Below are 11,783 nucleotides of genomic sequence, written 5' to 3'. Positions count from 1 at the left end.
TGAGAGAAACTGACCAGTCTTTTTCATCACTTGTCTCAGACCAGCTGGGTCATGTGGGAGTCAAAAATTAGGAGTTGCACAAGCTGTAATCAGAAATGAAACTTTTTACATAAAACTTTATGACGAGGAAAATTTTCTTCCAGCTGTAAAAAAAGTACCCCAGCTGTATTACAAAATCAGTTTCTGCAAAGTAGCACTGTTAAAAAAAAAATTTCACACAAGAAGAATTCAATCATTACAATGCTAATTCCTGCACCGGGCTGTAACTCAAGATTGGGATTCTGGCCTTCATCATTAACAAGGCACATTGCTTGTTCTTCAGGAGGGCATAAACTCCCATGGTTTAGCTGTTCAATCCATTGCTGTTTTTAACATACACACTGCAGGCCCCCTGACCAAAGTGAACCGATGAAGCGAAGAAAAGGAAACATTTCACAACTTCGTGTCTGTCCTTGCAAATTCACCCAAAATAAGGTATGGAGCAGGGGAATATTGCCTGCTTGGTGCCGACTCCGATACGGGACCCTGGAGCTTTGTAAAACGTGACGTGGATCATTCATGCAGCCGGGGTCTTATTTCCACGGCTGTAAACGCGAGTGTTTCTGACTGGCTCTCACCCTCTGACAGAAATAGCAGAACCCCCCCTTCCTTTGTTGATGTGTTGAGAGGTGAAAGAGACCGCAGAACTCCCTTTGAACCGACACCACACTTCGCTCCCCAATAAACAAGAGCAGGGCCAGCCGAGACTTGAAAGGATCTGCCTGTGTCATCCAAATCATTCCTCCGATTTCATTTCTTGGCAGTGGGCGAGCCTGTTGTTTGTCTTCCGAGTCTTGTTAATCGCTCTGGGATTTCAAACTGGCTGATCTGGGCTGCTGTACTGGCAAAGGGGATTTCTGAGACTCGGAGACTTACCAGGTCAGAGGGCGGTGCTGGCACGCAAGCGGTCGTCACCTGAAAGAGAGGAAAACAAAGGGTACATTTTTTTAATACTTAAATATAAAAAACAATATAAAAAAGTACCTGGGAGTGCACATCGACGATAGACTGGAATGGTCTAAGAACATCGAGGCCATTTACAAGAAGGGTCAGAGCCAAATTTAGTTCTTGAGGAGAATCAGGTCCTTCAATGTGTGTAGTAAGATGCTACATGTGTTCTATCAGTCGGTGGTGGCAAGCGCCATTTTCTACGCGGTGGTATGCTGGGGCTCTGGGATTAGAGCAGGGGATTCTAACAGGCTGAACAAGCTCATCAGGAGAGCAAGCTCTGTCATTGGGCCTGGCCTGGACCCTCTGGAGCTAGTGGCTGAGAGGAGAATGGTGTCCAAACTTGACGCCATTATGGACAACGTCTCCCATCCCCTCTATGAAAGGCTTGTAGAAATGAAGAGCGCGTTCAGCAATAGTCTGATCCATCCACGGTGCGACAGGGAGCGCTACAGGACGTCATTCTTGCCTTCTGCCATCAGACTGTACAACGCATCCACCTTGAGTCTGGGCAGAGGCAACAATGACAGTGACCTGTTTCTGGACTGAACAGTAAACTGATACATCTGTTCTTTTTTCTTTTCCCGTTTAAAGCCGTTTTTGTACAATATATGCCACGGACCTGTGCAATACATTAATATTTATATTTATATTGTGCAATACGACTTTTTTGTGTACTGTTCTGTTCTGGTTTGTGTTCTGGACTGTGAGTAACTCTTCTTAGTGCACATCTCACTGTACTGATTGTATTGTATGTATTGTATTATTATTATTGTATCATGCGTTACACTGTGTCTGTGTTGTCTGTGTTAAGCTGCTGTTGCACTGCAATTTCCCTCACGGGATCAATAAAGTATCTATCTGTCTATATGACAACCACCACCCAGCCGCCCACTAAGGGACTATAGTTGTGAGCTAGCTAAACACACTGCTGGCTGGGCTGGAGGCCCCAGCACCACCAGCCCAGCCGGCCCCCCACGGCCCAGCCCAGCACCGGGCCACCAGACCCGAACCGGCACCCCACGGCCCAGCCCAGCACCGGGCCACCAGACCCGAACCGGCACCCCACGGCCCAGCCCAGCACCGGGCCACCAGACCCGAACCGGCACCCCACGGTGTCACGCCCTCTGCAGCCAGAGGGCACTTCTTCTCTGTCTTGTCCCTAGTTTCCTGGCTGCTGTCCTTCCGGTCCCTCTCTTGCCCTTGGGCTATATATTTCCGGGTCTTGCACTCTGTCCTGGCTCAGCATTGATGTTTGGATGTCCTGAGACCCGCCTAGCACCAGGTCGCCCCACGTCCGCTATCTGAGGGCATAGGTTTCTATACGGCACTCCTGAACTCTTTGCACTAACGAGCCCGGGCCTTTTTCCCGTTCCGCCACTACGCATATAGGTCTTTTTCCGCTCTCCTGCCTCTTCACGGTTCGTCCCTTTGGACGTCCGTGACACACGGCCCAGCCCAGCACCGGGCATAGCTGTCATCCATTCATCACTGAAGACCATCCAGTCTATACAACACAGAGCTCCGTTAGTCTACGATCATTTCTGCTTGAACAGGGAAGCCCAACACTGTTTTAGACTCACAAGCCTAAATATGTTCAGACCCCAGCGGCAGGAAGACGAATCAAACTTCAGCAGCAGGACAAGGGATAGGCCACAGGGATTTGGGACTTCCAAGAAAGAGAGCTATAAAGAAAGCTCAGACTTCCCTTTGGTGATTGTCTGGCCCACGCATTCCTGCTGGGAAAAAATAAATAAAAAGCATGCTTCAACAATTATCGCTCACTGGGCACCTCATGATATTTATACCCAAGTGAGGAAGGGGGGGCGAGTTAACGACATGGAAAATGTTGCATGTCACACGACACAGGGGGAAAAAAGTGGAGAATCAGTGACAGAGACCTCCCCCACTTTCCCATTGCAACATTCTGAAGCAGAGCACTGATGTTTGGTCACTAAATGAAGCAGTATTACGTTAAGCCTACCACTAGGCCACAGCGCGGGATTCCTATTGACTCCTAATGCCAGCTGTGACTCAGAGAATATATATAATCTGTATTTCATCAGAGGTTTATCAGATTACCTGCCTCCTGCAGGACTTGTTCTAGCCCCTACTGATGCCGACATGAAAACAAATCCCAAAGGGTTTTTTCGTAACGCCAAAGAGGTACCCATCGCAGGAAACGGACCTGCTCTCGGAAAAGGCTTTAGAGATGGAAGTGAAACTAAAGTAAACTCACAGCACAGAACAGCTTTTTCCAGGGTGTTAATTCACCTCTGTGGCATTATTCTGCTTTCCTTCTTCCATAAGTGTAGGCTGTGGAAGAGCTACAACTACAATGCTACATCTCCACAATATTTTTTGGGAGTTTTAGCCCTGAGAAACACTAAGGTGCTTAATTGTTTTTCTAAAATAGTACGAATGGCAAAGGAACTAAACAATAATGTCACTACAAAATATTCAGAAGGCAGATACAAAACAGCCCCTTTAATGTAACTGTATTCCTGTTCAAATTCGAAATTGTCAGAAATGGAGAGTCTGATCTACTTGTACTCCCACTAATAATCCTCTAGGAGTCTTAGAAGTCCAAAGCTGAGATGTCCACTTAATCAGGGTAAGCACTTCTGGTCCACTGCCTGGAATTACTGTGTAAACTGACCAACTGTGACGTAACCCTCACAGCCAACAAGAGAACATGAAAAACAAGAGATTAAGAAACACTCAAGAGGCTGTCTCGAGTCCATTATTTTTTACTTTTTGGCCGCTAATCGCTCGCATCTACCCATACTTATCAAGGGAAATGTATAGGATCCATTCCTGCATGTTTTCTTCTGGGTTCCTTTCTGGAATGGTAACTGGATCCTCATCCCAACACAAACAGAAGACAGGAGCCTCTATAGGACATCCAAAGCACCCACCTGCGTGTTCCACAGAGTCTACAGCAAAGTTTAGGGGGATCTGCAGTCCCAAAGCCCCAGACTGCTCATGACATCTCGGTAACTAAATTCATTGAAGGTATAGAAAAACAAATTTTGAATTGAGCACAAAATGGAGAATTTTGTGACACTACTGTAGGCTGCTCCGTTGCCGCAGGTGAGGTGAAGGGACCCTTCCCGCTCACTTGTCACTGTAATGACTAATGTAATGTGACATACGAGCAAATAAGTACAGGTTGTGCATCGCACAATTCACCACAGAAAAGTTCCAATGTGATCTGCAGGCAGAGTTAACAAGTAGTATTTTTAGGCAAAACAATCTCGAAGTCAAGAGCAATATTTCTATTGGATTAAGAGAGATGTATCCACAAGCCTGCTTCTTAACAACGTAACAGGGCCGCCTCACCTCACTGGAAGTTGTGTTGCCTCATTCTGAATCGCAGAATACGGTGCTGCGCGTACCTGGAAATTGCGTCTATTGTGTGATGTAAATTGGGAGTCTTACAAGTCACTGTGTTCATTTGACTTTTATTGTGGTCTGAAATGCCCTCCTCAATGCTGATTCTTTCTAACCCCGCAATATAAAAATAGCCTAGCGGTTCCCCTTCAATGCCGAGTGGGATGCCGTGCCAAAAGCCATCTACTGCCTACTGTCTGGATTTCAGAGAGGGGGGAAGGAGGTGACTTCACATCTGTACCTCACCCAGTGCACTGAGCCCCTTTAGTGCTGAAACCACAGATTTGAGAACCGCCCAGATGTGAGAGGGCATCATGACTGCAGCCCCTGTGCAGAGACGGTGCAGGAAAACACAGGAGGAAGGAAAAGGGGGCCTGAGGTGTGGACTCTGGGAGGAAGAAGGAGGAGGGCCATGAACTCATTCAGGATTCCTGTGGGACACGAACAGCTGAGCGAGAGAGAAAGCGCACATCCTGAAACAGACAAACAGCAGCAGCAAGAGCAAAAGCAGAAGGAGGGAGGGAGGGAGCAAAGAGAAAAAAAAAGAGGTCTCTTCTGCCATAATGGAGAGCTCGTCCTTTTCCACACCGCACCACAGAGAGACAAAGGAGGGCAACGCAAAGTCACCTCCTGCCATGTTAACGGGGTCTTCCAAGCCAGTCTCCCTCCAGAGAAGCAAGAAAAGTTTGCACAAAGCACTGTAAAGCTATGACAGCCTGAGAATGAGGCATTCCCCCCCTACTGTTCTCTAAATTGTGACTTCACTGCATGAGGGGAAGAGCTCCCAACAGCCTCCTCCAATTAGGATACTCCACTTCCTCGAACAGTCAGCCTGGCCTCAAGCGATGGCTTTCTAGCAGAAAGCTACCATCTGAATGACTTAAAAAAAAGCTGCATGTTCCTTTTGAATGGCTTCTGACCGTGGGGTTTTGCGGGCCAGTGGGAAATAGTGTCTGTGCTCACTCACTCACTCACACACACAGAGCACGGTGGAGAACAAGCTGTGACCTCTGACCTCCCATCACACAGGAAACATGGTTATTGCACCAGGGTTTTTCACAGCAGCGTGAAGAATTCGGCGCCAGTGTTGACAGCAGCCGTGATTACATAACCACGACAAAAAGAATGTGCAAACTAGTCAGCCATTTTTCACATAAAAGGTGGATTTTTAAGTGTACCCAGATCTCGTGTCAGCTCACATTACACAGAGCTAGAAGCTGAGGGGGCTTGCACAGATTGCAGATTTACCATCCTGCGGTAGCAAACGCAACACTGACAATAGCCTGCAATCAGTACAGCTCCTTTCCCACACATCAGGACTGCAAAGATCTCTGCAAAGCTGTCAGTTTGGGTTTTTTTAAGGCGGCAGGATTTTGGATATGATGCCTCAGCACGTGCTGGATTTTTAAAGTCAACAATGTTAGCCCGATTTATAAATACATTTGCACTGTGTGGAAGTAAAATGATAAATTTTAAAGGATGTGCAATTGTACTGTATTTGCATGTAAAAGAGACCACTGGGTAAAACCTGAAACGGATCCCAACGCTACATAGTGGGAGTTCCTCCAGGATTATATTAACCCTCTACAATCTCAGCCTGGACAGAAAACCATCTGACATGCACCACTGCCTGTGTGGACTTCCCATCTTGATTCCTGGAATTTGATTTCTGTGAAGGAATAGAATACATTGAAAGTAAATCCAAAACGTTAGGGGAGAACCACTGATATATTGTCAATCACATATAAAAAGACATCAATGAAAAAAGGCTACATTTTAACCCATATAAAAGAAGAGCCTTTAAACATGGCAGTGACACACTAAAATGAAAACCTCCCTATGCCACTGCCATGCTGCGATACAGTATATCCTTATCCAGCTCCCAGTGGGAGGCTCCAGGAAATCTGGGCCCGTCTCTCTACAGATGGGAGTGGGTTTTCTCTACAGTAGTTAACACTGCTCCCTCTCAGAGCAGGGGGCCAGGCCGAGGGCTCCCCGCCGCCAGAACAAACAGGCCAGATTCCATCTCCCGGGCCAACGCGCTACGCATAGGCTTCCTGCCTCCCCGGGAGCCCCTCTCCGCCGGCAGCACAGAGCGCCCGCTGTCCCGCGCTGTCAAAGCGGCTCTGTGCTCCCAGCTTCTCCGAAACGCAGGGCGCGGCACTCGGGGAAAGGCAGGAGGGGCCCGTCCATGAATGGGCCGCCTTCATCGGGGAGGCCTGACCCCGTCCTTGGGCACAGCGATTCAGAGGAGAGGAAAGCCCAAAGCTCCCCTCCACCCGATTTCATTTCACCGTCTTGCCCAAACCCCCTACCCCTTACAATCACAAAGTCTCTCAACATGCCACACCCCCCCGTTCAGACCGCTGGACGAAACTGATGTTAAATGAAGGCTCCCTGCCTTATTCTAGGTTAGCTGGCCACGCCTGCTTCTCATTTTCTCCTCTGAGCTCCCACAGTCGAGATCACACCGGTACTCGGTCAGATCCGCCCGTCTCCTGCACCCATTGGTCCAGCGGTGGGGAGATTCCCTTCCTCAAGGGCTGCAGGTCCCAAGTACCTTTTCATTTATTTCAATCATTTATTTGAGGTACGACATCCATTCACCCGTTACATGAGGTCCTGAAGAGATTCTGTAAAACCTGCAGGACAGAGGCCTTCGAGGAACTGTCCGTCCGTGCTCTAGATTTCAAAGAAAGGAAAGTTGGGACAATGCTCTTTTTTAACACAAAATTCAAGTCTTATGACTACTATTGACTCACTTCAGGACTGCTAACAATCAAACATTTATTTCTCAACAGTGCGCGGTACAACATTATATAGCAAATGAGAACAATGTTTAGGAGCAGTAAGGCATGTGGGCACAGAGGAGCAGAGGCAGGGAAACTCCCAGTGGATGAGAATAAACCTCTGAGGGTCCCAGGCCCAGTGCTTCACCTCCTCCACACCATGAGAACAGCAGATGCTTCAGGCACACAGAGAAACACTGCCGAGCCACTCAGTGGCATTCAGGTATACTCCTGATGGAGATGTCTTCGACAGTACAGCTAACGCCAGCAGGAAAGCAAGATTTAGTGAGTGGGTCTTCTCTCTTCTGGAACCTCTCTACTCGGTTCTTACATTCTCATGCTCACGATCTCACACAGTACCTGGGCCACAAACAGCATAGAAAAACACAGACAAGGGGAAATGGGCATCACGGGACTCTGTAAAGTGGATACGTCATGCACAAGGCAGGCACATGTTTCTCCATCTGGTTTGGAATTATTAGAGGCCCAGGACCTCAACCCCAAAATCTAAACCTGCACGTCACCCCCCCAGACTTGCGGTCTCTTGAGCTCCGCTTTCAAAACCTGCAGCTGCATCAAGCCAGGACACGCCAAGATTCCTGTTTTCCCAGTAACCCCCTTTGAGCAAAGCTCCATTTAGATGACAGGTATCCCTGCTGAATGATGGGAATGTCTTTTAAGCTTGCAGGAGAAGATGTTAGTGGTGGGGCAGCACAGACCCAAACTGGGGAGCAAACTTGGTGCCCCCTTCCTACCATAACGGCTCAAAATGAAGATTGCAGATTGATCCATTTTGGGAAACAGGGTGCCTGACTTATAAGAAGGGGTGGTATTCGTCAATGCCCCCACCCCCCACACACACACAAAAAGAAAAATTCAGGAAACAAATAGTGAGTGAGGAAAAAAAAGGCTATTTGTGATGGATGACACACAGATGCAAAAAGTCAATGACATTCCGAGGAAGTGCTGGCCAGGGCCGCTGATGAACTCGGGGCCAGAGGAGATCACGCGCCTGAGCCTAATTAGGCAGAATGCTCCAGAGCCACTGAGCCATTTCACTGGAATGCACAGCATAACCCCCCACCTCAGTTCCAGTGATAAACACGCAGACACAACCCCCACCCCGTCCTCCTCCCCTTTCTCATCCTGTCTCTCTGGACAGATAACACTGTTTCAGGCCTCCTCACACCCTCCCACTGCAGCACAGCAAACCAGCCATGTTTCACCCAGGAGGTGCTAAAAAACGGTCCCCCTCCCAATCCAAGCGTCCATTTTCTGACCGCTTCATCCAATACAGGGGGGCTGGAGCCTGTCCCGGCAAGCAACAGGCGCAAGGCAGGACCCCAGTCCTTCACAGGGCACACACAGACCCAGTTACAACAGGGCCAATTTTCACAAAAGCCAATTAACCTATCAGTAGGAGGTTTTTGGACTTTAGAAGGAAACCAGAGCACTTTGAGGAAACCCAGGGAGAACATACAAACTCCACACAGATAGAACCCCAGGTCCATAATTGAACCCAGGGCCCCAGCAATACCGTGCCACCATGCCTCCCCTCTCCAAACCCCTCACTCATGTGCCCAGCCACTCCAGCAACCCACGAGAACTAGCTACAACTACTGAGACACATTCCTTCGGAATCGGGGGCTTGTGTTGTAAGCGAAGAAGAAAACGTCCTGGCCCTCCACAGCGCACCAACAGCTGACAGGGGTCTATCTGGAGACTGGAGGGCCAGGCCCATGAGCGGGCACACACTCAGCTGAAGGCTCCTCTTGGTGTGTACGGTTAGTACTAAGCCACTTTAAAACCGAGAGCAGAGGCAGCGGAGAACAGCCGACAGCAAGAGAGGAGTCAACCTGAAACAGAGGGAGGGAAAAAACAGCAACCCAAGAGGAGACAGAGATGGAAACAGTAGAAGACAGAGAGAGAGAGGGGGGGTGTAATTCCTAGACTTCACTGTGCCAGCTGTTTACTTTCAACCAGAAGAGTTTTCCTGTAAACACTGTCATTAAGAGATAAGCGCGGAGAGATCCTGTCAGGCAGGCAGGCAGCGCGCTGCCCTGCTGACTCCTCGGAGACGGCGCTTGGATACGGACTTTCAGACCGGGCCACTGCGCCCGCGCCACGCAGATCCTGGGCCCTCCTCGATGCCCGCCAGCTTCAGGCGCCACTGCACAGCTGCTGGAGGAACATCTGGAGGCAGCAGGAAGTCCATGCACACGCCACTGCCCCTCCCCACCCCAACCCACTGCTGTGTGGCTTCTGATTTTAAGAACATGTCCCCGAAGTTCCCAGATCTGCTGTCAGTAACTTGTCAGAGGAACCCAGCACGCCACTCTGCGCCCACTGTCACACAATGGCACTGCCTTCCCCGTGCCGGGTGCCTGAGCCCGGAGAAACACCGTGTATTCAAATCGAAAGAACAAAGGACTAAGGAGACGCTCATATGTTCAGGGTGACGCGGTACTGCTTCAGCATCTTCTCGGGTATGTGATGAAAGTGCACCATGCTGGAGGGCCCGGCAAAGTGTGAAGAATGCATAAGTCCACATGCCAGGGCAGGTGTTCACAACAGATCCGCTGGCGAATTCACTTTCCAGTCTACCGACCAGTAGGCTGGGGCCACAGCAGACACCACAGACACACAGTCTGCCCACAAGCAGGCCTTTGGGGTTCAGTTCTCAGGCTTCCGGTTTTCCGTGTTGAATGCGTCCTGGAGCCAGTTCCGAAGGCACATCTGTAAGTTCACAGAGACAATAACCACCCACCCCAATGCCACTTTAAAGCTCCCTATTGGTGGTCAGTTGCAGACCGAACACCGGGAAAGGTCTTTGCAACCAACGCCACGGCGCCCCCCGCAGGAAGAACACTGGGACTGCGCTGTTCTGGAAAGCCCAAAGGCCACCAGGAAACCCGACACCAGCAGCTGCCGCTGGGATGGCCTTGCTGAAGGCCGCTGGTTATTTTAGAGAGAATGCATGGTGCATTTGAGGATTAGCTGGGAGCTGGGCTTTATTTCGGCAGCCCCTTTTGCCGCGTACTGCCTCATAAATCAAATCGGGGGGCTGGAGGGGGGTCTCGATCACAGCGGTAACAGCTGTCCCGCTGTTCAAACGTTCAAGGGAGGGGAACAGGAATATTTTTGGCAGAGAAATCACAAGCTCTTATTGACAAAAAAGGAATAATTTCGTAGGATATTGTCCAGAAACAAGGTCATTTCATAACAGCTGTGAGTCTGATTCTGAACAGAGTTGGCTGTGAAAAGGATCGTGGTTTGGAATGCAGAAAAGACTTTAACCTCTTTTTGCATCCTTTTCAGGAAACTCTTATATGCGTGAATGAAGGTGGTAATTAGACACAGTTTGGCAAAAAAACTAATAATAAATTAGTAAAAACATTCCCTGTTCGGGAGGACGTCTGACAGGTGGGTGATGATAGCTGTTGTCAGAAACTGACAGCACACTGAGCCAGATCACACAGCACCGCAGAGAAAAGGCGCCTCTCTCCACAGAGTGTCCATGTTCTCTGACCCATTCACGCCTGCTTCCCCTGGGCAGCCCATGTGCAATAATGATCTCTCCTTGTGACTCTTGCAACTTTCCATACAGCCTTAGCTAATACATGATCTTGAAGGACAAAATAAACTCCCCCCCCCCCCCCCCCCCCCCCAGTTTAGATCTCAATAACACAATTGTAAGAAACACAGTCAAGTATAACGGCAAGGATTTACAGTAATTACGGCACTGTGGCGGAGTAGTTAGATTTGCAGCCTTGCAGCGCTGGGGCCTTTGGTGAAAACTGGCCCTAGGAGTGTCTGTGCCCAGTGTCTTTTTATTCTCAGCCTGGCAGAGTTGGCTACCTGGCCCTGGCTCTCCTGTGACCCTGAATCAGAAGAAGAAAATGGATGAGCATGCCCACGTGCATGTCAACAGGGAGGCGAACACCTTCCACTGTCACCTTTAGGGGGCAACCGGCATTCATGTGTTAACACCCTTAATTTCAGATAACAGCACTGATCACTCCTATAGTTAGAGATCTGGTACAGATTACAAAGTAAGGCTATTTCTGCTACACACACAGATTTAGCAGCTCAGTCCCAGCCTGCCATGACTCCCGATCATCAAGGTTTCCTTCCACTCTCACACCTCGCCCTACCAATCAGCTGCAAAGCCATGGGCTCGAATGCAAGTCTATCACTGCTGGTGAGCAGCCAGTGGGAGGTAAATCCACGCTGGCCACCAGCTGTGTGGATTCAGTTTTCATGTGCACTGGGATTCAGTACTATCGATGCTGAGTGAGGAGAGAGCTGTGGCTCATGAGCTCTTTACTCCACAGTCGGCAACTGTCACGATACACAATAACATTGACTCCCAGTCTGAAAATGTTTTGTCTTCATAAGAGGATTAAAAGGACTGCATCCACCTGGGATGTCATGCCAATGCTGCTGGCTCTGGCATGATTCATGACTCATTTACCAGGCTGTCACCCACTGGTAACAGATACTGCGACCTAAGAGGGCTATACAGCAAACCATGATCACTTTATGTAATACTGTTCCATTACAGAAGGCTGCACAGGAGGGTGCATAGACAGTACACATTCACCAGAGATTCAG

General features: G+C 49.2%; 1 protein-coding gene across 7 annotated transcripts in view; it reads right to left on the bottom strand.

Annotated features, from left to right (window-relative positions):
* Positions 1 to 11,783, bottom strand: part of tns2a (tensin 2a) — a 74,938-nt gene that overhangs the window by 26,741 nt on the left and 36,414 nt on the right. For 6 of the 7 annotated variants that reach the window (XM_015344213.2, XM_069185049.1, XM_006629365.3 and 3 more), the window contains one exon: positions 916 to 954. In XM_015344213.2, the coding sequence (XP_015199699.2) occupies positions 916 to 954 (39 nt within the window). Of the gene's footprint in view, positions 1 to 915; positions 955 to 2,570; positions 2,643 to 11,783 lie in introns of those variants that run through there. The other variant, XM_069185393.1, reaches the window with a different exon arrangement.

Source organism: Lepisosteus oculatus, chromosome 1, assembly GCF_040954835.1.
Source record: "Lepisosteus oculatus isolate fLepOcu1 chromosome 1, fLepOcu1.hap2, whole genome shotgun sequence".
NCBI lineage: Eukaryota > Metazoa > Chordata > Actinopteri > Semionotiformes > Lepisosteidae > Lepisosteus > Lepisosteus oculatus.
This window is presented reverse-complemented; position numbering and strand designations above follow the sequence as displayed.